Source organism: Thamnophis elegans, chromosome 14, assembly GCF_009769535.1.
Source record: "Thamnophis elegans isolate rThaEle1 chromosome 14, rThaEle1.pri, whole genome shotgun sequence".
NCBI classification, from domain to species: domain Eukaryota; kingdom Metazoa; phylum Chordata; class Lepidosauria; order Squamata; family Colubridae; genus Thamnophis; species Thamnophis elegans.
The window spans coordinates 42,392,043-42,419,874 of record NC_045554.1 but is presented as its reverse complement, the minus strand read 5'-3'; the positions used below and the strand labels follow the sequence as shown (position 1 = coordinate 42,419,874).

At 44.9% G+C, this 27,832-nt stretch overlaps 1 protein-coding gene across 2 annotated transcripts in view; it reads left to right on the top strand.

The window, feature by feature from the left end:
• ZNF423 (zinc finger protein 423) overlaps positions 1-27,832 on the top strand; it is a 316,344-nt gene that overhangs the window by 32,730 nt on the left and 255,782 nt on the right. For both annotated transcript variants that reach the window (XM_032231464.1, XM_032231463.1), the window contains exon 2: positions 16,605-16,664. In XM_032231464.1, the coding sequence (XP_032087355.1) occupies positions 16,605-16,664 (60 nt within the window). The remainder of the gene's footprint in view (positions 1-16,604; positions 16,665-27,832) is intronic.

Here is a 27,832-nt window from a genome sequence, read left to right as displayed (position 1 = left end):
CAAAACAAGCTATTTTTATATACTGGGTTTTATACATTTTATACATGTGTTTTGTTTTGTGGAGCAGAAGGATACCTAAGTCAGGCTTTAAATTAAACCCAAAATTCATGAAGAAAAAGTTTCCATGACAAGCAAAGAAAGCCACTCTAAAGCCGAGGATGCCAATGTAATAACTAAACCCTATTTTATTCTGATTTTTTTTAAAAAATAGGGTTAAACCCTAACCCTTTTTTTGCTATTGGAAGGGATAAACCCTGAGGTGGCGCAGTGGGTAGAGTGCAGTACTGCAGGCCATTTCAGCTGACTGCTAGTTCGGCAGTTCGGCGGTTCAAATCTCACCGGCTCAGGGTTGACTCAGCCTTCCATCCTTCCGAGGTGGGTAAAATGAGGACCCGGATTGTTGTTGGGGGCAATATGCTGACTCTGTAAACCACTTAGAGAGGGCTGAAAGCCCTATGAAGTGGTATATAAGTCTAACTGCTATTGCTATTGCTATAAAAACCAAAATCAAATGTATGAAGTAAATAGTGAAATGGAAATTAATTTAAGATTTCCCCCTCAATGCATAAACAGTGGCCTGACTTCAAGTAAATTACAGGGGTGGGATTCTCCCAGTTCAAACCAGTTCAGGCGAACCAGTAGTTCTGACGATCAACTGGGCGCGAACTGGTTTGCTCTGATGATCAAGACCCTCCCGACCATGCTGTACTCACCTTGATCTTCTCAGCTGAGCTGTGCCTCAGCTGTTTTCTTCCCCAGCAGTAATGTGGAAGGTAAGTTTCCTCAAAACTGCACACGGGATCACTGAACTGGTTGTTAAACTGATAGGATCCCACCACTGAGTAAATACCTTAACCAAGGTTGGTTTTCTACCTTCACAAGACATGCTAAGTCATGGTTTGTGGTTTCTAAACTATAATTTGCATGGCACCCTAAACCCTAAACCTGCTTTATAACCAGAGGTGGTATTCAGCAGTTTGTGACCAGTTCTGGAGAACCGGTAGCGGAAATTTTGAGTAGTTTGGAGAACTGGTAAAAGCCACCTCTGGCTGGCCTCGCCCCCATCTATTCTCTGCCTCCCGAGTCCCAGCTGATTGGGGAAGGAATGAGGATTTTGCAGTAGCCTTCCCCTGCCACGCCCAACCAGCCATGCCACACCCACCAAGCCACACCCGCAGTAATAAAATTTGAATCCCACCACTGTTTTTAACCACAATGGCTCGGTGGTTTCAACGTACCACCAAAATTAAACAAGGCATGTTTTAAGTGTGAGGTAGAAAGTCAACCATTGGGATAAATACGTAGGTGAGGCCTACCAAACCAGGATTTATTTATTTATTTATTTATTTATTTATTTATTTATTTATTTATTTATTTATTTATTTATGTGTCGAATTTGAAGGCAGGAGTTTCCTTGGAATTAAGGCTTTCTGTGGAAAAAACTGTTCTTTTTTTTTTAAAAAAAAAGATCCAAAGTCTATTGTTGAGCTTGTTCAACCTTGAAAGCTTTCGAAACCCTGGATTGATGTTGGCAGCCAGGGTGATTTATTTTTGATTTATTGATTTATTTGTTTTATTTAGTTTGTCAAACATGCACAAGACAACAGGTATAAGTTTAAACATGGAGATGAACAAGGAAAATGAGTACAGATCAACAGGGACAGTAGGACAGAAATCACGCTGGTGGGCTTATGCAAGCCCCCCCAACCCTTTTAAAAAATGTATGTTAGAAACATCCAGGGCAACGTTTTTTTCTGGCATCTCAACCCAAGAAGAAATCAATCACTTTTGTGTATTTTGATTGTGACCAAAATTGTAGCTCCGATGCCTCTTATTGGCTGGTGATGTTTTCAGTTGCAGTCCAGCATGAAAGAAAAATGTCCACAGAAGCCTGCAGGAAATCAGGAAGGAAATGGGGCCGGTGAGGTTTTAACAAAACCTCCTCTCTCTTTTTTTTTTTTGAATGCATCGTCCTAGAAAAAAACACACACACACCAGAATTCTGCTGCATAAAATCAGTGGCCAGAAATGCCATATTTGCTCATTTTTCTTTACAAACCGGGTAGGGCTTTCAATTAAACAGCGGTAACTTAGTTTTTCATAGGGTGTTTTTTTTTTTGTTCTAAATCAAACGCTTCCAGGGATGTCTCAATTCTCGTTTTTCCCAGCTAGGTCCTGCTTCTGTTATTTTATTTTTTTTGTCTGCTTAAGGATCACATTTCCCTTCTGTTCCCAGGAATGTAAATTTGCGATTATGTCACCAACCTGACCCCGATAGTAAACGTTTCACGGATATGAGGCAAACCTCGGAGTTTTGATAACTTTTAAAAATTAGTTTGAAGAGAAAAGAAGAAGAGGGGTGTCAACTTATTTTCCAAAGCACCAGAAGGCAGGATGAGAAGCAACGGGTGGAAACTCATCAAGGAGAGAAGCAACCTGGGATTAAGGAGAAACTTCCTAACAGTGAGGACAATTAACCAGTGGAACAGCTTGCCACCAGAAGTTGTGGGTACTTCATCACTGGAGGTTTTTAAGAAGAGGCTGGACATCCACTTCTTTGAGATGCTAGGGGGTCTCCTGCTCGAGCACTGTGCCCCTGCATCCATCATAAATATGAAGCAGTTGCCAAGCATCCATATTTTGATGCTGCAATGGTCACAAGTGTAGAAACAGTCATAAGTCACTTTTTTCAGTGCTGTTGTAACGTCGAACAAACGATTAGTAAGCCAAGGCTACCTGTAAAAAAATTATTGTGTGAGTTATAGCAATAGCAATAGCAATAGCACTTAGACTTATATACCGCTTCATAAGGCTTTCAGCCCTCTCTAAGTGGTTTTACAGAGTCAGCATATTGCCCCCAACAACAATCCGGGTCCTCATTTTACCCACCTCGGAAGGATGGAAGGCTGAGTCAACCCTGAGCCGGTGAGATTTGAACAGCCGAACTGCAGAACTGCAGTCAGCTGAAGTAGCCTGCAGTGCTGCATTTAACCACTGCGCCACCTCGGCTCTATATAATGACTATAATGACTGAGGTTGGAAAAAGTTGCTTTAGCTGTAAATCTCTTCGGGGTTTCTTCTTCTTCTTTATTATCCTGAACTCTGTTTGCGTGGTATCCTTAGAATATCAAGGGCTGAGAGATTTGTTTACCTTCGTAAGCATCATTAAATTCTTGGCGACGGGCCAAAGAATTTCGTGATGAGTTACGCATCCCATCTGAATCTCTGATGTATTTCTCCTGTCCAGCAGCTTCCAATCTGTATTGGGAGCTTCAAAAGCCCACCGCCATATGTTCAAGTGGGTAGGAGTTATTTGTTCCCCTTTTAGATAGATCTAAGTCAAAGTGAGTGGGGTGGGTTTCTAACTTTAGCAACTTGTGGACTTCAGTTCCCAGAATTCCCCATCTGGCATGGCCGGCTCTGGAATTCTGGGAGTTGAAGTCCACAGGTCTTCAAGTTGCCAATTGGACACCCTGATTTTAAGTTTTTTTCTGGATATGGGGTGGTGGAAGATTTGCACCCTCTGTATTAGGGCTTGTTGGTGTTTCTGATGGAAAGGCAAAATAATTTTTTTAATTTTTTTTTAATTTTTATTTTAAACACATAAACACATCAACAAAAAAAAACAAACAGATGACTTAAGACAACATAGGAACAAGAAGTTCCATCGTATATCCTACAGCAGTTCCGTATCGGTTTCTTTACAGTTAGTGTTTTCCCTTCTATACATTTCTATCTTGCGTTCATAATCTCCTTATTCGTTATCCATTTTTATGTACTATTCTACATTTATTTATACTTAGCTATTTATAACAAAATATTGTTTACCTATATTATGCTTTATATTCTTACTATCATTTATTCTCTTACATACAATTATAGATATACATTCACATGGTTATTCTTTTTCTTTGCCATTCTTATACCTTTGTTATTCCATTTAAAAGGTTATAATATACAGTTTGGGTTGCTTTGTTTACCATCCCTAGCGCCTGTTGTAACACCACCTTATTTTCCCTTTCTTTTCTCCCTCCCTTCCTTCTCTACTTCCTTCCTTCCTCCTCTCCTTCCCCTTCTTTCTTCCCTTACCTATCCCCTACTCCTACCCTCTCTCTTCCCCTTCCTGCCCTCTCTCCTTCTCTTTCTCTCCCTTCCACCCTCCTCTCCTTACCTCTTTCTTCTTCCCTTGCCTCTCCTCCACTCTTCCTCTTCCCTTCCTGCCCTCTCTCCTTCTCTTTCTCTCCCTTCCACCCACCTCTCCTTACCTCTTTCTTCTTCCTTTGCCTCTCCTCCACTCTTCCTCTTCCCTTCCTGCCCTCTCTCCTTCTCTTTCTCTCCCTTCCACCCACCTCTCCTTACCTCTTTCTTCTTCCTTTGCCTCTCCTCCACTCTTCCTCTTCCCTTCCTACTATTTCTCCTTCTCTTTCTCTCCCTTCCACCCACCTCTCCTTACCTCTTTCTTCTTCCCTTACCTCTCCTCCACGCTTCCTCTTCCTTTCCTACTATCCCTCCTTCTCTTTCTCTCCCTTCCACCCACCTCTCCTTACCTCTTTCTTCTTCCCTTGCCTCTCCTCCACTCTTCCTCTTCCCTTCCTACTATCTCTCCTTCTCTTTCTCTCCCTTCCACCCTCCTCTCTGGAAAGGCAAAATAAATTTTAAAAAATGCGTTGAGAGTTGAAGCAGGTTCGGTACCGCATTAGTCTACAATTTCTCAAAATATTTGCGGCTTTCCCCCCATGTAATGCAGTCCTTGGCAGCTGCAGCCCAATTTAAGGGAAAAGTGCATCTGATTTGTAGAGCTGAAGGCACGTGCTATGCTCCATTGGAAGCATCTCTTGGGCTTCCACAACTGCATTGTTTACACATCTACCATCCCCTGCTGATGGGGTTTGACCTAGATAGATACATTTTTGGGGATTGCATCTCAACTTAATTTTTTTCCCTTCAATTGTTTCCCCCCGGAGTTCAGGGTACAGTGGCGGTAAGGTGTCTTCAGCAGTTGGTGGGACTGGGGTTATTGAAACTTTTTTGATAGGGTGAGTTTATTTCTGGGGGTACAGAAAAGGAGGTTGGGGTCCCCCACATCACTGAGAGCTGAGGTGGCACAGTGGTTAGGGTGCAGTACTGCAGGCCACTTCAGCTGACTGTTATCTGCAGTTCAGCGGTTCTAATCTCACAGGCTCAAGGTTGACTCAGCCTTCCATCCTTCCGAGGTGGGTGAAATGAGGACCCAGACTGTGGGGGCAATATGCTGACTCTGTAAACTGCTTAGAGAGGGCTGAAAGCCCTATGAAGCGGTATATAAGTCTAACTGCTATTGCTATTGCTGACTTTTTGAGATGACGGAGAAGACAAAGGGAGTCACCTGTAGCAGTTTGATCTTCTTCTGTAAGTTTTGATGGATTCTCATAAGGAACCAGAGAGCAGGAAAGAAGAAGAACGTTTTTTGATTACAATTCCAACATTTGGTAGACATATTTTAAAACATTTTGGCTAGCCTCGCCAGTGGTAGGTGCAAGCTTGTTAAAGAGAGATCCAACCTCAGAAGTAAGGAGAAATTTTCTGACAGTTAGAACAATTAAGCAGTGGAACAGAAGTTGCCTCCAGAAGTTGTGAATGCCCCAACACTGGAAGTCTTTAAGAAGATGTTGGATAGCCATTTGTCTGGAACGATATAGGGTTTCCTGCCTAGGCAGGGGGTTGGACTAGAAGACCTCCAAGGTCCCTTCCAGCCCTATGCTTCTATGACTCTATCTTCTGCAGAGAGATGTCCTTCCTTCTGCAGATTCTCTGTGGTCTACGTTGGACAGGAAGGATGCTGACAAAACTTGAGTCCCCCCCGCCCAGGCTCCCGATCCCCTTCCCCCACTTGGGTATATTTTGCCAGGAAAATAAATAGTCACTCCTCCCGGACTGAAGGAAACGGCCCGTATCCTGAATACCATGGCAACCTTGTTGAGTTTCAGATTCGCAGCCGAGAGAATGGAATCCCATACTTGTTAATTAAAAAAAGAAAATGAAAAAAGTGCTTTTCCCAGTGAAAATGGTGAATTTAGTCAACCTAGGAGCACCGATCAAAAGTGAGCAGTCTGCTTAACGGAGTTTGAATTCCATACAAAGGCTAATAGCTGTCATTTTGGTTCACGTCAAGCGAACCGACTGGCATCTTTTATTAACCAAAGACTTTTTCTTTTTCCTTTTTTTGTTTGGGAGAGCAACAAGAATGCGTAACAGCCTTTTTTTCCTTTTCATCAAGGAGCTTTGCATGAGGTGTAATAATGAATCTCGAAGTTTTCTACTTGGAGGCCAACTCTCCTTCCACGTCGGAAGCAGGAAGCCGTGGGCAAAACACAGTATTTTCTTGGCCTCGGTGCTCGGTTTTTCCTGTGCAGTGGGTATATTTATTTTGGTTAGAACAATTTTGTGTTCCAACTTTCCTCTTACCGCAGATGGGATGGAAGCAGCTACTAATATTAATTGAATCACACGGCCACTGTTGCCTGAAGAGCAAAGGTAGTCACAAAGGGATATAACAAAAGGAGAGAGAGAGATTGGTCTAATGGTTAAGGCACCGGGCTGGAAGAAGTTGAGTTCCACCTTAGATGGGAAAGCTAAATGGGTGACTTTGGGCCAATCACCAGCAGTTGGCGAGTTCTAATCCCACTTTAGGCATGAAAGCTGCCTGTGTGACTTTGGGCCAATCACCAGGAGACTGGGAGTTCTAGTCCTGCCTTGATCATGAAAGCTGGCTGGGTGATTAAGGGCCAATCATCCGGGCTCCTTGGCAAGGCCACACTTGGAATATTGCATCCAGTTTTGGTCACCATGATAAAAAAATAAGATGTGGAGACTCTAGAAGGATTGCAGAGAAGAGCAACAAAGATGATTAGGGGACTGGAGGCTAAAACATATGAAGAACAGTTGCAGGAACTGTAGTTTAATGAAAAGAAGGAGAAGGGGAGACATGATAGCAATCTTCCAATATCCTAGGGGCTGTTACAAACAAGAGGGAGTCAAGCTATTCTCCAAAGCGCCTGAGGGCAGGACAAGAAGCAATGGATGGAAACTAATCAAGGAGAGAAGCAACTTAGAACTAAGGAGAAATTTCCTGACAGTTAGAACAATTAATCAGTGGAATGATTTTCCTCCAGAAGCTGTGAATGCTCCAACACTGGACTTTTTGAAGAAGAGATTGGAGAACCATTTGTCTGAAGTGGTGTAGGGTTTCCGGCCTAAGCAGGGGGTTGGACTAGAAGACCTCCAAGTTCCCTTCCAACTCTCTTACTACTTTGAGGACACAGGGAAAATCCAGCAGGGTTGATGCCAGAAACCAAAGCTGTTCTGACTGGGTGGCCCATGTTCCTCGCCAACCTTCTCACTGTCCGAATCCGCTGCCAGCTTCGCTGGCTATTGGTGGGCTGTAACAAAAGCTGCACTGGAGTTGTTGGTTGTGACGCAGAACATTTGTTGATAACTCCGTGGCACCTGCAGATTCTGGATCTGCCGGAACAAATGAAAAGTCACCAATAGAAATGCTCCCTTGCTTTTACATAAAGACATTACATTCTTCTCACCTGCTTTCTTTTGCCATCTTTATGCATGAGCGCAGGAAGTCCGCCTACCGTTTCATCCTACCTGAACTGCACTCCCGAATCCTTCTTTCCCAATAAACGAAAAAAGAATTATGTGAAATTAATTTAACCTTGCCCATAACAGCGGGGGGTGATTTACGCCTGTCTCTTATTATTTTCTAGTCATACTTAATGAAGATGGATAAGAGGGCTTGGCTTCTCTACTGAGTTAATTTGCCAGCTTTTCAAACTGAAGGTATTAAATAAGATGTATGGGAAATGTTGTTCGGATTTCTCCCCCCTCCCGGCTCCTTCTTTTGACAGCTTCGCTGTTCTTTTCCTGCATCGCATATTGAATTGTCTCTTCGTCTTTTTTTAATTTTCTTTTAGAAGTAGTTGAACTCTGTAAGGAGTGGGGAAGAGACCTGGGATTCATCTGTTGTGCCCCACCAGTGACAGCGGAACTGGTAGCAGATTCGAACATGAGGAGGTTGGGGAGGAACATGGGGCAGTCCTGGAGTCTGGGGAAGGCTCTGATGAGGGCTCTGTGTCAGAAGCAGAGAGGGGCCAGGGCCGTCTGACAGTTACCAGCTGCCTTTGGAATCGGACATCAGTGAGGCAGAAGAACAGCTGGAGCCTGTTCCCAGTGTGGGCATGTGCAGAGTTGCCAGATGAAGGGAACAGCTAAAGAACAGGGGTTGACTTGGGAGCAAGGCCACAGGTGGATGATGAATGGCCCCTCCCAGAGGAAATAAAAGAGGAGAGAAAGGGGAGTGGAGTTTGCAGGAGACAATTAGTTTGATTAATTTGTTCGTGACTCTCTGAGGCTCCTTGCCAAGTTTTGCAGATATCGGCCTGGCAGCTCTCCAAGCCAGATAAGGTCTGTGACCGTAAATCCTCCCTTGAAAGACTTTGCTGGATGTGAATGAACAGAATTCACAGTAAATGAATAAAAGGGGTTTTTGTCGGGACCAGGAGTTTGCTTCATGCTCTTGGGAAGCCTCAGTCAGAACATCGTCTGAGTAACCTGTAGCAACTTTTAGGGTGTTTTGGGACTTCCTGGCCCACTCTTTCAGATCTTTAAGAAGGATGCTTGGGTAAATGCCAGGATTTGGAGATGTTTCACCACTTGGCATCTCTGTGTATCCCTGCACAATGCCACAGACATGGACACGCTGGCAAATTGTGTAGCTCTCTCTGCCCCAAATCTGCCCCAAAGGTTCAGGAAAGTCACCGGAAACCTCAAGATCTCAAGGGAGAACATAGCAAGTTGCCCAATATCCTTGTTTTAGGCATGGTTTAAATTCTGGGCACCAGGTGGCCATCTAACGTATGGTTTAGGACAGTGGTTCCCAAACTTGGCAACTTTAAGACCTGTGGACTTCAACTCCCAGAAGCCAGAGCTGGCTGGAGAATTCTGGGAGTTGAAGTCTACAGGTCTTAAAGTTGCCAAGTTTGGGAACCACTGGTTTAGGATTTCCAATGGTGGCCATTTGCCTTTTGATTGGATTTATAGTCTTTCCTTATTGCTCACTTCAAACCCCCGCGGTGGCAAAGGCTAAAGTGAAGACTAAAATGAAAGTGAATGCTTAAAGGTATTTCTTCGTGGTGTCATGGCCATACCTGTGTTGTTTTTGTTTGGCAGAAGTCTGGAAATAGCTACTGTGCTTCCCCGAAAATAAGACAGGGTCTTATTTTATTTTGACTCCCGAAATAAGCACTTGGTCTTATTTTCGGGGAGGTAATTATTTTTGAGGTGCAGGAGGCAGCGAGCGTGGGGTCACCTCATGGCTGCTGCTGTGTTGCAATATTTTCGGCGAGGGCTTATTTTCAGAGGCGGGCTTATTTTAGCGCATGCACTCAAAAGCTCGATTGGGGTTATTATCCGGGGAGGTCTTATTTTCGGGCAAACAGGGTAGATAAGGCTTTCTCTCTTCTTCAAGTTCTGGGATTTCCTGATGACATCCAATATTTAAATCCAAACCTTGGGTGTTTTCTGTGCCTTTGAGACAGTCTTGATTTCCGGACAAGTCACAGCAATTTTCTTGGAAAAGTTTTTCAGAAGTGGCTTGCCATTGTTGTCTTCTTTGGGTTGAGATAGAGTGACTGGCTCAACATCTGCTTTCGTGCCTAAGGCGGGTTTAGAACATGTCATTCCCTGATGTTTGGGCCCATAGTCACCCATCTGGCTTTGGACCTAAGGTGACACTAGAACTCCATCTCTTGGTTTCCCTACCCACTATAAGTAGTCCTTGCTTAATAACCACAATAGGGACTGGCAACTCTGTCACTAAGTGAGAGTCTGTTTGAGTCTGCTTGTCGGAAGCTGGTTTCAGAGTGAGGAAACGTCAGTCACGACACTGTGATGGTTGTAAGTGGCTCTAAAATTACTTTTCAGCACCATCGTACCTTGGTCACTAAGCCAATCAGTTGTTAAGTGAGTACTTTCTGCTACTATCAAATGGTCTGTGCTCTTCTCTCTTGTACATATGTACAAGTGAGGAATGTCTGCAGGCACTTTCAGGCATTTTAAATAACGTCCTTTCAATAGCTTCAAGTTTAGAGCCAGGTATGTTTGACTAAAGCTTTGATTAGTTAATGGTAAAAGGCAGAGGTGGTATTCAGTTGATTTGGACTGGTTTGGCTGAACCGGTAGCGGCAAACTCAAGGTTCAAGGTTCATTTTATTTATATGCCGCCTTATTCCCGGCGGGACTCAGGGCGGCGCACAAACCCAAAGGAGGGGAAGGGAAACACAAGAACTACAACAAAAAGTACAGGGAATTTAAAACAACCAACAGCCACACGATTCGAGAGGGGAAGGGAACTCATGCACCCACCCCCCAGTGGTGGGTTTCAAAAATTGTTCGAACCTACTCTGTGGGTGTGGCCTCCTTTGTGGGAGTGGCTTGCTGCCCATGTGACCAGATGGGAGTGGCTTGCCGCCCATGTGACCGGATATGAAGATGCCGACGACACTTGTCAGAACCACCTTAAATTACCCCCCACACAGCACTGGCATGCATAAGAATACGATGTAAACTTGTTTTTTAAAAGGCATCTTTGGTTTGCGTTAAAACAACTTCAACACACGCAATGTTCTGATTGCACCACAAACGCAGTAGTCATCCTTACCTTTCATAGAGGCCCTGAGTTTTATAAATATGAGCATGATAGTGTAGAATAATCATATCCAAGGACCAGTGGTGGGTTTCAAAAATTTTTGGAACCTCTTCTGTAGGTGTGGCCTGCTTTCCGGGTCCACTGGTGGGACCTCTTCTAACCAGTTCGGTAGATTTGACGAATCGGTTCTACCGAATAGGTGCGAACTGGTAGGAACCCACCTCTGCCACCCCCGCTCCAAAACATCCTATGTAGTCTCATTTTTGATGCCGCACGCCACAAATTCCATGCAAAGCACATGCATGGAATCCCACCACTGGTGAGAGGCCACCTAATAGCAATCTGAATATTCACCAGCCCAATAAGGATGGGACTCTTTAGCATTTTGCAAAAGAAAGCAATGCAGCTATCAGACACAAGAGGCAAAAGCATAAAGCCTGTAAGTTTGAAGCAGTTCTGGGAGTTAAGAATTTACATGTCTTTATTAATTATTAGACGTTATTAGTGCATGACTAAGGAGGCCGGGAAGTGTTCTTTTGAAGTAGTGTACCCAAATTAGCTCGCAAAATAAATAAATAAAACAAATTCATAATGTCAGCTCTAATGAATTTTTCTAAACACACAAATCGCACTTTATTAAGGCAGTCGATCTTTTAACTGTAAAAATATTGTGACTGTGACGCTGGGGAAATCCGTTTAGAACGATCAAACGTTGGGGACTCTTTCTCGTTCCTTCGAACCCCAAGGAACGTAGGAAAGGAATTATCGACGGAGGCATGAGACCCTGTCCCGGCTGTCCGTCTGTCCATCCATCCACCATTCAAAGAGCAGCCCAAATTCTGGGCTGGATGCAGAGGTGGGATTCAGCAGGTTCTGACCAGTTCTGGAGAACCGGTAGTGGAAATTTTGGAGTAGTTTGGAGAACCGGTAAAAACCACCTCTGGCTGGCCGCGCCCCCATCTATTCTCTGCCTCCCGAATCCCAGCTGATCGGGAGAGAATGGGAATTTTACAGTATCCTTCCCCTGGAGTGTGGGGGGGGGGGATGGAGATTTTGCAGTATCCTTCCCCTGCCACACCCACCAAGCCAAGCCCACAAAACCGGTAGTGAAAAAAATTGAATCCCACCACTGGATGGATGGAATCAAATTAGGTAGGCGAAGGAGAAGCTGGCTAAAGAAAGATTTGGTTTGATTGTGGATCATGCCAGCCCCTGCAGATGAAAAACAAATCCAGAATAACATCCCTGCTGCACCCTATGGAGAAAACAGTTGGGGTTGTGATATTATCGAGTGCTTCATTCTAAGGTTATCTTCCACCTTCCATCAGAGTGTCCCATGTGTCTCCAAAACAAGCCTATGCATCATTTAATGCTTCCCGCACATTCCTGAAGTAGCTGGCTGTGTTAGCCGTTCCTTTGTGCCATTTTAAGACATGGGCGTGATCCATTGGCAAACTCTTGCGTCTCAAAACTGCTATCTGGGCTCAGACCACAATTCCCTAGCTGACCCACCATGAATGATCCAGAAGACCTCATAGACTCTCTCCCGAAATAGGCTGCTTTCCAGAAACCACTTTCCCTTTTAATCCCTGCCTCCTTTCGTTTTTATTCCCTCATTGCTGTGGTCAACTCTCCCATTAGATAGATACCTTTTTGTGCTTTTTAAACTCGATGGCTCAGAAGCCTTAGAGTATATCAGTATTTATATCAGCTGCGTACCCGCCTATTTCCTCTTCCTTTCCTATTGCTTAAAAGCCTGCATTAAATGCTAAGTTTTTTTTTAAATTTTAATTTATTTTTTGGCGGCTGCTGTTCTTATTTAAAAATGAGACTTAAGGAGCAGAAGACATCATCGATGCAAATGTATACTATGCAATGTTCCCCCCCCGCCCCTTTAACAAGAATATGTATATTTTTGTCTTGGGAGATAGTAGCATAAAATTAGGATAGCAGAGGGAATATTACCGCTGTGGCTTGCGTATGAGTCTTTCTGCATCAGCCTGCTATGCTCTCTGTCAGCCCAAACTCTTGTCTTAGCACCAATAGAGATGTTCAGTTGAAAGGAACTGGCTTGGAAAATTGAAGGACGTTTTATTTTGGGAAAGTGATAATGAATGAACACTTCTTTTCTGCACTGATATGTTACAGTACAGATAAAGAGATACCTACACATGATGAGTTTAGTCCTTTGTCAAAAAGAGTTCATCTTTGTTATCCAGATGTTGTTGTTGTTGTTATTATTATTATTTATTTGTCTTGTATGCCGCCCACTCGCGGAGGACTCTGGGCGGCTCACAAAAGACAAGGGAAAGGGGGGAAACGAGACAAAGACAACATATTAAAAACAAAACCAACATTCACAATTTCCGTGGAGGTAGATGCTTCTCAGCTCCCCCCAGCCTGCTGGAACAGCCAGGACTTGGTGACTTTGTGGAAGGCCGGGAGGGTAGTAAGGGCCCAGATCTCCACGGGGAGGTCATTCCAGAGGGTTGGAGCTGCAACAGAGAAGGCTCTCTCCCGGGGAGTCGCCAGCCGACATTGGCTGGCAGATGGAATCCGGAGGAGCCCCAACCTGTGCGATCTAATTGGTCTGAGAGAGGTAATCGGCAGGAGGAGGTCTCTCAGATACCCAGGTCCGATGCCATGTAGTGCTTTATAGGTAGTGACCAGCACCTTGAAGTGGATTCGGAGACTAATAGGTAGCCAGTGCAGCTCGCGGAGGATAGGAGGATAGATGTCTTGTGAAAATGATTGCAGGGCACATCTAAGATGCGTTTGTGTACATCTGTTGAGACCTCTGACATCATTCTATGGGGCTGCCACAAAGAAGAGGGGGGGGTCAACCTATTTTCCAAAGCAGAGCTGGCAGCAGATTCAGACAGTGAGGAGGTTGGGGAGGAACATGGGCCAGTCCTGGAGTCTGGGGAAGGCTCGGATGAGGGCTCTGTGTCAGAAACAGAGAAGAGGGCTAGAGCCATATGCCAGTTAGCAGCTGCCTTCGGACTCAGACGTCAGTGAGGCAGAGGAACAGCTGGAGCCTGTTCCCAGAGGGGGCATGCGCAGAGTTGCCAGACAAAGGGAAACAGCTAAAGAACAGGGGTCGACTTGGGAGTAAGGCCACAGGTGGATGATGAATGGCCCCTCCCGGAGGAAACAAAAGAGGAGCAAAAGGGGAGTGGAGTTTGCAGGAGACGATCAGTTCGCTTAATTGGTTAAGACTCCTTGGCAAGTTTTGCAGAGATCGGCCTGGCAGCTCTCCAAGCCAGATAAGGTCTGTGACTGTAAATCCTCCCTTGAAAGACTTTGCTGGATGTGAATGAGCAGAAATCACAGTCAATTAATAAAAGGGGTTTTTTTGTCAGGACCAGGAGTTGGCTTCATGCTCTTGGGAAGCCTCGGTCAGAACAATTGCAAGCCTGCTTTCTAGAGCCCCATGGCTGAATTTCCACGTCATTTAAAGCCCAAGGCATGCTGTATTATGGTGTAGTGGTGTGTGAACCCAATCACAGTTGCTTCCTCGTTGAGTTTCTCCCTTCCCGTACTTCTCCCTCCTTCATTTAACCTAAATTAATGGTACCCTCTCTTCCCTGTTTCCATGAAGCCCCTCCTGCTGTCTGCCATTTCATTCCTACTCTCTTTCCTTGTTGCCAGCAGAACAATAACAGTCTCATTAGGACTTGGGATGAGGGGGAGAAAAAAACAACCAACCAGTTCAAGAATCTGCACGATTTTAGCCTGCGTACAAGCCGGGGGGGAAAAAAACCCCTGTCTAACCCTCTCCCCCAGCTTCCCCCTCTTTCATAGGGTAGCCCAGCAATGAAAGGGGTAATGGATAATAGCCCTATTAAAAGACAGCATTCTGGCAGGAGGCCTTGGCTCCCACCGAGTGTTGCAATGAACATTTTGGAAGATGCCAACGAGTTGCTCTTTTCCCTATTCTGGAAAAGGGACAATGGTTGGGCCTCGGGAGGAGACCTCCCTGACGGAGATTTAAGAACCTGAAAAATAGTTGGAGGGACGCATCATCCTAGCTCGCAGGTGAAACATGTATTTTGGTTGGCCAACGGTTGACCCTCAATGACCCTATTGATCTGTTTGGAGGGTAGCATGAGTGGGGAAGACTTGTCCTCTTCGTAGCTTTGGGGTGGGAGGGAAGACCTCGTTGGTGGAACCTGTGCCACTCATGTACAGTGAGCGATCTGCACATTTCCCGTTGAGCACGAAAGACTCGGTGGTGAGCAAGACTCGCTTGGGAAATTAGCAGTAGCACTTAGACTTATATACCGCTTCACAGTGCTTTTACAGCCCTCTCTAAGCAGTTTACAGAGTCAGCCTCTTGCCCCCAACAATCTGGGTCCTCATTTTACCCACCTCGCAAGGATGAATGGCTGAGTCAACCTTGAGCCAGTTAGAATCGAACTCCTGGCAATGGGCAGAGCTAGCCTGCAATATGGCATTCTTACCACTCCTTCAGGAAGGAAGGGAGGGAGGGCAATAGCACTTATATACCACTTTACAGTGCTTTTACAGCCCTCTCTAAGCAGTTTACAGAGTCAGCCTCTTGCCCCCAACGATCTGGGTCCTCATTTTACCAACCTCGGAAGGGTGTGAGGCTGAGTCATCCTTGAGTCTGGTGAGATTTGATCTGCCAAACTGCTGGCAGCCGATGATCAGCAGAAGTAGCCTGAAGTACTGCACTCTAACCTTTGTGCCACCGCGGTTCTTAACTTGAGAGAGATCCTATAGTATGATTTAGCCTAAGGCCATTGAGTATGTTCTCACGTTTTCATTTCTGGAATAACTCTCTTCTGGATAACTGGTTCACCACTTTTCCGGAAAATGCAGTAGAATAAATATTTAGGGCAACTAAAATGTTTTCGCAATCTATCAAGTTCTTCTTTTAATTAGACTCCCAGGATATCATACATTGCAAAGGAGATATTCCTAATTTCATTTTAATGGTTCAAACTTCTTGTAAAAAAAAACCCTTATTATTTTCAGGAGTCTCTACTACAACCGCTGCAGCATTCCCATAGTCAAGGGATCAGAATTCAGACAGTTGGCAACTGACTTGTCCTTATGACAGTTGAAGGGTCCTGGGGTCATGTGACCCCCTTTGCAACAAGCAAAGTCAATGGGGGGGTGGGTGGGGAGACAGATTCACTTAACAATTGTGTTAGTAACTTAAGAACCGCAGTGATTCACTGCAGTAACTAAAATGGGGCAAAGCTAAATAACTGCCTCGCTTAGCAGAAATTTTGGGCTCTCTGTTGCGGTCGTAAGTCGAGGACTGCCTGTATTCTGAAAGAATTGGCAGATCTGTTTTATTCATGATTCATTAATGGGGGTGGGGGCAGGTGACTTCTTTGTTAACATGTGTGTGTGTGTGTGTGTGTGTATATGTATGTGTATATATATATATATATATATATATATATATATATATATATATATATATATATATATATATATATATATATATATATATTTAGTGGTACATATATACACATACATACATACATACATACATATTGCATTTGTGCTGATAAATAAATAAATGGAGACTAGTATAGATCTATTTCAAGCTATTTAGCTCTCATCAGCTAGCCATACCCTTACTGGGATTCGAACCTGTGCTGTATTACATATTAGGCAGTTGCAATAGCCACTAAGCCACAGGTTCTGCTCCTTTATCAGCTGAGCCAGGGAAATAGGTATGTATTTTTGTGTCACAACCCCTGGTATGCCCAAATACGGGAGGAATTATTTATTTACTTTATATATATATATATAGTAAATAAAATTCAAATGAAAGAAAATGACACAGTTAAGTGGATTGGGACGATTCTCTTGAAAAAGGAAATCTGTTCTGTCCTTCAACCTCACCGTAGCTTTTCTGCTTCCTTTTCAGTCGAAGAGGGCGAGACATCCGACTTTACGCTGAACTGGGACTCCACCGTAACCCAATCAGGTAAGCGTAATAAATTGCCCCGCGCAAAAGTACACTTCGGTCTTCACTCTCAAACCTCACCACTCAAACGCGATGACTTTGATTGGTTCCATATGGCTAATCAAACCCAAAGACTAATATCGTTCCATCCTCTGGGGGAGCAAGTGTTCTGTGCCAAGTGATGACTCCCTCACGCAGAGCAGCTCCTACTCTTGTTGTTGTTGGTTTTTTTTATTTTGCAATGGGCATTGTGGCACTTTCATTCTGAGGTAATTATACAATCACGGGTGTGAATGGGATTTCACCTTCTCTTTAGTCAAGTGTGAATTTGATGCTGTAATATTTTGTGCTATCCCACTGCATTTTCTTTTCTCCTTTCCTTTTCCTTCCCTCCCTTTCCCCTATCTTTCCTTTCCTTCTTCCCCTCCCTTCCCTTTTCCTTCCCTTTTACTTTTCCTTTCCTTTCCTTCCTTATCTTCCCTTCCCTCCCCTCCCTCCCCCTATCTTTCCTTCCCTTCTTCCCCTCCCTTCCACTTTTCTTCCCTTCCTTTACCTTCCCTTTTCCTTTTCCTTCCCTTTCCTTCCTTATCTTCACTTCCTTCCCTCCCCTTCCCCTATCTTTCCTTCCCTTCTTCCCCTCCCTTCCATTTTTCTTCCCTCCCTTTTCCTTCCCCTTTCCTTCCCTTTTCCTTTTCCTTTCCTTCCTTATCTTCCTTTCCCTCCCCTCCCCTTCCCCTATCTTTCCTTCTTCCCTTCTCTTTTTCTTCCCTTCCCTTTTCCTTCCCTCCCCTTCCCCTATCTTTCCTTTCCTTCTTCCCCTCCCTTCCATTTTTCTTCCCTTCCTTTTCCTTCCCTTTTCCTTTCCTTTCCTTCCCTTTTCTTTTTTCTTTTCCTTTCCTTCCTTATCTTCCCTTCCCTCCCCTTCCCCTATCTTCTTCCCCTCCCTTCCCTTCCTTTTCCTTCCCTTTTCCTTCCCTTCCCTTTCCTTCTTCCTTTCCAATCCTCTCCCTCCCTCCCTCTCTCCTTCCTTTCTTCGTCCCCTTCCCCTCCCTCCCCTCCCCCTTTAAATGGCTGGATTTCTAAACCACATTAAGCTATATTTATCTAAATTAAACCCAGCTAACTAGATTCCCATAACAAGCTAATCCATAATCCATTAAGTACAAAAGAAAGAAAAACCCCTCTTGGTCGGTGATTCCAGTTTTGAATGTGCAAGAACGACGTGCGAGGGATTGCGAATTCAGAATATCCAGCCAAAGGATCTGGTTTAAGCAGGCAAAAGTATTTTTTTTCCCAAAGGGGTCAACCAAGAAAGGCCAGGGGGATGAAGTTCATTCGGGCCAGGGCACATAATGAATAAAAAGCGAAAGGTGGTTATTCCATCTTTAAATTGAAGTTCTACATCACTTGGCTGGTTCTAATGCAAACAGGAAGATCATAAAGCAACATAATGAAAGTGCAGCCAGAGGGCTGGTTTTGGTGACTGTTCATAGCCATGGAGACATTGCACACATAATATACTCAGTTGTGCATTATGGCTTTTTAATGGTTTCATTCTCTGCCCTCCAGCTCCTCATCTTATTCGACTCAAAAGCCTCCTGTATGGTGTTTATCTTTTGCTCAGCACCACCAGAGGGGAGAAGAGGTGCTCAATATGTCCTTTAAAAAAAAATATATATTTTGACATTCTATCACTCAAGTCAGTTTATAAAACAATTAAATGGTACCCAACGAGGTGTGATGTGTGTGTGTGTGTGTGTGTGTGTGTGTGAAATGGACTGCAGTACAAACATCCTTAACATGAAATAATTTTTACCGTATTGTTTAGTTTTTCTATCCAAAACTTTTATCCTGAGTCTTTGCTGGCTGTGAAATGTACAGAGGTAGTTCAGAACTGGGTGTCAGGCCTGCAATCATATTCCTTTTAGAATCTTTGGCCTGCCACACTTTCTCTCATTTTACTATGCTGTTTCATTAGGGGGGTAATTGCTCTTGAGAGACCGCCTGCTGCCAATTACTTCCCAAAGACCCGTTAGATCACACAGGGTCGGCCTCCTCCGGGTTCCGTCCACCAGCCAATGCCACCTGGCTACTACCCGGGGGAGGGCCTTCTCTGTGGCAGCTCCGGCCCTTTGGAACGAACTCCCCGCGGAGATTCGGACCTTCACCTCTCTCCACGCCTTCCAGAAAGCCGTCAAAACCTGGCTGTGCCGGCAGGCCTGGGGTTGATGAGTTCCCCTCCCCTCTCGACTTGTGTAGTTGTATGATTCTTGTTTATTTTAAGCACGTGTGTTGTGTTTTGTGTTCCCTTTTCCCCCCTTTGAGTTGTTCGCCGCCCTGAGTCCCTCCCGGAGAAGGGCGCCATACAAATAAACTAAATCTTAATCTTAATCTTAATCTCTACATGGGGCTACCCTTGAAAAGCGTTCGGAGACTGCAGCTGGTCCAGAATGCGGCTGCACGAGCGATATTGGGTGTACCAAAGTACACCCACATGACACCTATCCTCCGCGAGCTGCACTGGCTACCAATTGGTCTCCGGATGCAATTCAAGGTGTTACCTTTAAAGCCCTACATGGCTTAGGATCAGCGTATCTGCGAGACCACCTACTGCCACATACCTCCTAGCGCCGGTGAGATCACACAGATTGGGCCTCCTTCAGATGCTGTCAGCCAGACAATGTCGGCTGGCGGCTCCCTGGAGGAGAGCCTTCTCTGTGGCTGCTCCGACCCTTTGGAATGAGCTACCCCCAGAGATCCGGATCCTACCCACTCTCATGGCCTTCAGGAAAGCTGTTAAAACCTGGCTATTCCAGCAGGCCTGGGGCTGTTGACCTCACTGTTGAGGTCCAGCTCCGATCAGAACGAATGCATGTGTTGTGCTTTTAAATCTGTCTTTTTTTTTTTTTAACAATTTCTTTCTTCCCCTTCTTTTTGTAAGCCGCCCGGAGTCCTTCAGGATTGGGCGGCATATAAATCCTATTAATAAAATAAATAAATAAATAAATAAATAAATAAATAAATAAATAAATAATTGGGAGGGGGAATAGTAAGAATGTCTTGTTGTCAAAATAAAACATTCCTTTCTAGAAGCCCAAAGTCATCTTTGGTCTCTGCACCTCTGCACCTGACTGGAACTAGATGGGTGAGAATGCCAGTGTGGCAGAGGAACATTGGACCATGGGACGGACTTGTGGGTGTGGGGGCAAGGTTTTGAACTTTCAACTGGGTGGAAACCCAGGAAGCTTTCAGATTCGGGTTCCCACAGTTTGTGCCAACATGTCTCTCTTATTTAATTGGAACTTTGATGAAAGCTATGCCTTGAACTCTGATTTAATTCTGGATGATATTTGGAATGCTGACACTGGGCATCCTCTGGAAACACGTGTCTATCCCACCATAGCCAGGGGTGAGCTGCTCTGCATTTGCCTGATCCTCTAGCGAAGATTCTGCGTGGTTCGGCGAACCCGCAAATCCCACTCCTGGCTGGGTGTTAGGCCCATCCGGAAGCTATTTTGGGGCATTGGATCTTCAGGCCTGCCATATTTAGTGCTGTGGGAAACTGGGAGGAGGGATGGTATGGAGCTGGGGAGAGATATAGTCAAAATAACATTCCTTTCTCCGAGAGTCAAGGCCGCTCTGCCCTGCACCTGGAGGGGTGTGACTGGGAGACATCTCCATTTAGGATGGTGCATTGTTTGGATCATGCGATGGACATGTGGGTGCTGGGCAGGGGCTTGAACTTTCATTTGGGTGAGAAAAACTTGGAAGCCTTCAGATTCAGGTTTTCCCAGATGTGCCAATATGACATCTCTAATAAAATGAAAACTCCAGCCTCAAAGTCTTCTTTCGTTGGGTGGGGTGGGGGGGTCTTACTTGGAACACTGACACAAGAATTCTCACAATCTCCATGATCCTCCATGCAGAGTTTAGAACTCCAACTACAAGGTAAAGGTAAACGTTCCCCTCACACATGTGTGCTAGTTGTTCCCAACTCTAGGGGGCGGTGCTCATCTCTGTTTCAAAGACAAAGACCCAGCGCTGTCCGAAGACGTCTCTGTGGTCATGTGGCCGGCATGACTCAATACCAAAGGCACACGAAGAGCGGTTACCTTCCCACCAAAGATGGTCCCTATTTTTCTACTTGCATTTTTTACATGCTTTCGAACTGCTAAGTTGGCAGAAGCTGGGACAAGTAACAGGGGCTCACTCCGTTACGCGGCGCTAGGGATTCGAACCGCCGAACTGTTGATCTTTCTGATTGACAAGCTCAGTATCTTAGCCATTGAGCCACTGCATCCCTTTAACTCCAACTATACGAAGCTCCATTTTAAGAAACGAGATCGTTGCCAACGATGATGAGAAAGGATCGCCTTTTTTGGGGGGGGTTACCTTTAAAAAAGAACAATAACGAAAGCCCCGTGTGTTGAAAGACAAGAGACTTAAGCTCTGCTTTTCATCTCATGTTCCAAAAGCCCCCAGAGGGGGACATTGTCTTTTGCCTGTAAGAAATTACTTCCTCTGACTGGATTTGAGTTCATATCTGGGCAAACCCAACCGAAAGCGGAATGCTTTTCTTTCGAACGGTTAAGCCGCTAGCTGAAGTGACAGGAAGTCTCCTGGGAATCAGGGTGGCGCTCCAGACTGACATCCCGTGCCTGCCTCACCTTAAGGACACGGAGAACTCCAAAATAATAATAATAATAATAATAATAATAATAATTAAAAAAAAAAAATCAAGTCCTTTCAGAGATGGCTATTTCACAGGGCCCACAGCTGCAGTCCATACGGTGGTGCTTTAAAGCACACTTGCATCTGTCATGGAAACAGACGTGGCCTAAATCGATGTTAATGTCCCCGATGATGTGGTTATAGAGATGTGCACCACCGCATCTCTTCCAAATGAGCAGGCATCTGCCGCCTTTTCTTTGATGGCTTTTCGTGGATTCCGTTCTCTCGTGGACAACGCAAGTCCCGACAGCCAGCCGTATCAGGGGAAAAAACTATTTCCAGAAAAAGGCAGCTACGGGTGGCGCTGCAATAATTCAAACAGGGAGTCGTTATCGACGCTGTCATTCAGCAGCAAAATGAGATAATCTTGCAAAAGACTCTGGAAATTATTGGAAGAGAGTCTGGAAAGAGTGCAGAGAAGAGCAACAAAAATGATTGGGGAGGCTGGAGGCTAAAACATATGAAGAATGGTTGCAGGAACTGGGTAGGCCTATTCTAATGAAAGGGACGTGGTGCCTCAGTGGCTAAGGCACTGAGCTTGTCGATCAGAAAGGTTGGCAGTTCGGCGGTTCGAATCCCTAGCGCCCCGTAACGGAGTGAGCTCCCATTACTTGTCCCAGCTTCTGACAACCTTGCAGTTCGAAAGCAGAGCTAAAGATTCCTCTGCAGCAAATGAAGGAGATATCTTTTGGACTGAGCTATGGTGTTTAGAACAATGTTGCATATTTTCAACGTGTACACTCACTTATTCCAGATGTGAAGTTCCTGAAATCTAGCAAACGCCAAATTGCAACAGCATTAACATGAAAGTTCGCGAAAGAATTGAGTTTTTCCAATTAACAGGAGCACATTTCTGGCTAAACCATGGCTTGTTTAGATCTGTTGCATTCCTGAAGTGGGAGTTGGCAGGATTCACACATCGTAATGCATTATACTGTGGTTTTGCTGGTTTTGGCTTAGTGTAGGGCGTAAAACTTTTGACTGTGGCTTTGAACCTATGATTTATGGGTTCATTTTTGCATAACTTAGACACAGTGGCTTATTCAACACGTCAGAATTAAAGCCAATCATGGCTAGGTTGGCACGTGAAAGCAGCCAAGAAGGTCTGATCAGTTCAGGGCATCTCAAATATTCTCCTGTTTGACTCAGCCTTCCATCCTTCTGAGGTCAGTAAAATGAGGACCCAGATTGTTGGGGGCAATATAAACTGCTTAGAGAGGGCTGTAAAGCACTGTAAAGTGGTACATAAGTGTTGTGGCCCAGCAGGAGCCGTTGGAGCTGCCACCAGACTCCGACAGTAAGCGGTCCTATGAGTCAGCTCTGGAGGATGTGGAGGACCCTGGACAGGGTTCCGACTCCGAGCAGGGCCCAGAGAGACTGGTTGGCCCCCAGGTGGCGCCTGAGCCGTGGACCAGTGGGGAGGAGACAAGGGAGAGTGATCCAGAAACCAGCAGTGAGTTGTTCCTGGATGCACGCCATCGAAGAGCTAATAGGCGTCAGGAACAATTACACAATTACAGGAGGTAATTGCGCTCAGCTGGTGGTCATTAGGCTCCTCTCCAGACTAGAAAAAAGACTGCTTGTGCATGCGCCCCTCTTGCAGAAGTCAACGCATTGATTAAAGAGACCTGTTGTAACTAACTTGGCAGGCTGGATTGCTGCCTTGGTTTGTCTGAGTTGCTGCCAAGGTCCTTATCTGTTTGTTCTGCTTGGCTTTCAGCCACCGAGATTTTGGTCTTGCTATTAAAGTGCATTCTAGTTAAGCTTGTCTCGGCTTTCGTTACTGGACAGAGGAGGGGGTCAGAACACATAAGTAAGTGCTATTGCTATTGCTATGACAGGCAAGATTGATCTTCTATGTATTAATACTTTCTCTATTCTTTAGGATAGTTTGATTCAAAAGCAACAATATATAAACGTGTTTCTTGTGTGTCTGTGAATATGAGCTGGCGACAACACCATCGTTCAATTGTTGTTAGATTTAAGTTAAGGGAATGTGTTTGGAGCTGAGAAAATAGGAAGCAATGGTTTCAAATGTTGCTTCCTTTCTGAAAACCTGGTGCCCCTTGTTGTATGTCAATTGATGTGCAGAAATCAGAAGTGGCAATTAGACAGGCCAAATCATTGATTTGGTAGAGGGGAAGATGATCGAGGGAGGTAGAGGGGAGCAGTTCCTGAAACCCCAAACACATTCATAAAAAAAAATTAAGAGGAAACAACATCTTCCCATCCTAATAACAGAAGGTCTTTAGATGAATGGATGGTGCCTTGGAAAAAATAGAAATATTTGTGCCCCAGCCAGATGCATGTGTGTTCCATATCAAGATGTGCAATGGAAAACTAGCCGATAACCCGGCATTGCCCGTGTATTTATTTATTGGGGGGAAATGTCCAGACCAAATGTAATTTCTAATGTTGGATTTTCCACCTTGCCAGAGGGAGCCCCCTGGTGGAGTACCGTGAAGCCGTTCCCATGGCAACTCCACTGCGCTGCACAATAGAAGCCATTTTACGGCAGTACGGTAGAAGCCATTTTAAGGCACAACAGCCTGTATCTTAACAGAACGCACACCCAAGGGGTGTTCGGGGTGTCTTACCCCCACAGTATTTGTCTCCAGAGAGAAAGTCATCTGTGTGCTAAGTTTGGTTGAAATTGCTCGAGTTGTTCCAGAGTTATGCTGGAACATACACACCCATTACTATTTACACACACACACACACACACACACACACACACACACAGAGAGAAACACACACATACGTATGTATATAGCAGATAGATTGATTATTATTATTACAAAGGAGGGGAAAATATGTTGTCTAGATCAGTGTTTCTCAACCTTGGTGACGTGGGGACATCAAGTCCTAGAAATCTCTTGTGCCTTAAAATGGCTTCTACCGTACTGCCGTAAAATGGCTTCTATTGTGCAGCATGGCTGGCTGGGGAATTCTGGGAGTTGAAGTCCCCACATCTTAAAGTCATCGAGTTTGAGGAACATTGGTGTAGACAGCCAAGGTAGACACTGGAAAAAAAATGGATCGTCATGAGACATAAGGTTTTCCCTTCGTTGAATGAGTTTACTTTAGGAGTTCACTGTGGGATTTGCTCACTTCCGTTGCCTGCTTTGAATATTTCTCTGTAGATGAAGTCTGGAGGGAAATGGGCCTTCCTGGCATCAGATTTCTGGAAAAAAAGAGGCAATTGGGGAATGAGACATGAGGCATCAACAAGAAAATGTATTTAGTAGGTGAAAGTAAAGACTTATCCTTGCACAATTTCTTCTTACTCACAGCTAAACTATATATCTCTCTCTCCCTCCCTCTCTCCCTCTCTCCCTCTCTCCCTCCCTCCCTCCCTCTCTCTCTCTCTCTCTCTCTCTCTCTCCAGTTTATTTGTATATTTTCACATTACATACATAGGGGCTCAACGAACAGTGCATTGCCTGGATCATTTTATTTATATATAATAAAACCTTTCCTGTTCCTAATTTCTACCTTTACTATCCAACCATTTGTAAAACAAATTCCATGTTCAAAAATACTCTGTATCTTCTTTTTCTTTTATTTTTAGTGTCAATCTATCAACTTCTGCACAATCAAGTTCTCAAATACAGTTTTTCCTCCCTTAATTTTCAGCCTCTCCGGTGCCCTGCTTCAAAACCTAAGGCTCAAGGCACAAATTTGGACCTGAAAAAATGTGTAAGGTTGTTTGTTTTTCTTGTTCCAGATGAAGATGATGAAGATCCTTTGATCTTTATTGATAGACCTTTTGGGTGGCTTCAAAATGTGGATCGCCTTGAATGTTTAGTCTCCGTGGAAAAGGGGGATATAAATTGAGCAAGTATGTAATAATGAAGAACAAGCATTTCCTGATGGAGAGAGAGAGAGACAGACAGAGACAGAGACACAGAAAGAGAGACAGAGACAGACATGGAGAGAGAGACACAGAGAAAGAGAGGGAGAGAGAGGGAGAGGGAGAGAGAGAGGGAGAGAGAGACACACAGAGAAAGAGAGACAGAGACATGGAGAGTGAGACACAGAGAGAGGGAGAGGCAGACACAGACAGAGACATGGAGAGAGACACAGAGAAAGAGAGGGAGAAAGAGAGACAGAGACATGGAGAGAGACACAGAGAAAGAGAGGGAGAGAGAAAGACAGAGACATGGAGAGAGACACAGAAAGAGAGGGAGAGAGAGAGAGACAGAGACATGGAGAGAGACACAGAGAAAGAGAGAGAGAGAGAGATGGAGAGAGACACACACACAGAGGCACACACACACACACAGACATACACAAAGAGAGAGAGAGAGAGGGAGAGAGACACACACACAGAGAGAAAGAGAGGGAGAGACAGAGACAGTGACATGGAGAGAGAGACACAGAGAAAGAGAGGGAGAGACAGAGAAAGACATGGAGAGAGACACAGAGAAAGAGGGAGAGAGAGAGACAGAGACATGGAGAGAGAGACACAGAAAGGGAGAGAGAGAGACGGAGAGAGAGACACACACACACACACAGAGGTGCACACACACACACAGACATACACAAAGAGAGAGAGAGAGACAGAGAGAGAGACAGAGAGAGGGAGAGAGAGACACACACAGAAAGAGAGGGAGAGGGAGAGACAGAGATATGGAGATAGAGACACAGAGAAAGAGGGAGAGACAGACACAGACAGAGACATGGAGAGAAAGACACAGAAAGGGAGAGAGAGAGACGGAGAGAGACACACAGAGAAAGGGGGGAGAGAGAGACAGAGAGAGAGAGAGAGAGAGGCACTCACACACAGACATACACAAAGAGACAGAGAGAGAGAGAGAGAGAGAGAGACATGGAGACATACACACCCACACACAGACAGAGACATGGCGGGGGAGAGAGAGACAGAGACAGACATGGAGACACATACATACACAAAAGAGGGAGGGAGGGAGAGAGGGAAGGAGGGAGGGAGAGAGAGAGAGAGAGAAAGAGAGAGAGATGGGTTTCCCAAAAAGGAAAAAAAACCTATGTTAACTAAATGAAGGTTAATTAGGAGGCCTCCCAAATAGCTAATGCTTCATCAGCACCAGAACAGCATGTAAATAAATTTAATTTCTCTTTCCCCCATCAATTGAACTCTTCTCAAGTTTAATTATAACTGTGGCCTTTTTTCTTCTTCTCCCCAACATCTTTTCATTAGTGGAAGATGGTCGCTATTAGCTCTGTCTGGGAAAAAGGGTATTATGAGCAGTTGTTTCTCCCTACCTTGGCTGGGTCTCCTCGGAGAACGAGAAAACTCCAGGAACTTTACTTCATAGACCAGAGGCCCAATTAAGGATCTTTGGATGAAATATGAGCAGCACCCAGGCAAATAAAAGCATCACTAATGAAAATTCTGGCAAGATCCCTGTTAATTGTTTCAAGTGTTTCCCTTCTGGGTCTCTCGGTGTTTTTCAGTGTTGCTCAGTTAACACTTGGCTGCCTTCAAGGTTTTCACCCAGCTAATGGGAGGGTCTAAACTAGAACTGGTGCGCCTAGATCCTGTTGAACTACAACTCCCAGCATGGCCAGTGATGAGGGATGCTGGGAGTTAGCCAGATCTAATGCCAAACCCTTTGCACTATAGTGGATAATTGATGTGCTTCCTGTTCAGCCTTGAAGACCTTCGCCCAGTTAATGGATTTGTCTAACCTAGGACTGGTCCACCCAGTTCTTGCTGAACTACAACTCCCAGAAGGAGTAGCCAGCAGGGCCAGTGATGAGGGATGCTGGGAGTTGTAGTTTAGCTAGATCTAACACCAAACACTTTGCACTATAGTGAATAAGTGATGTGCTTTCTGTTCAGCCTTGAAGACCTTTACCCAGTTAATGGATTTGTCTCACCTAGGACTGGTCCAATAGCAATAGCAATAGCAGTTAGACTTATATACCGCTTCATACGGCTTTCAGCCCTTTTTAAGCGGTTTACAGATTCAGCATATCACCCCCACAGTCCGGGTCCTCATTTCACCCACCTCGGAAGGATGGAAGGCTGAGTCAACCTTGAGCCGGTGAGATTAGAACCGCTGAACTGCAGATAACAGTCAGCTGAAGTGGCCTGCAGTACTGCACCCTAACCACTGCGCCACCTCGGCTTTTTTTAACTGGTCCACCCAGTTCTTGCTGAACTACAACTCCCAGAAGAAAGAGCCAGCAGGGCCAGTGATGAGGGATGCTGTGGGTTGCAGTTTAGCCAAGTCTAACAGCCAACCATGTACGATGGCAATGAAGTGGTGGATTTCCTGCACTCTGGGAAATGAGAGAAGAAGGAATTGTAACAAAAGAAGACAAAAGAAAACCTGTAATTATGAATTTATAGATATACGCTTAGGGAAATTTGCTGCCCACCCCAACTTTGTGACAGTCGCAAGGCATGGTTTATTTTGATTTCAAAAGACTTGAAGTGACTAGATTCCAACACAATGCTAAGCTATAAC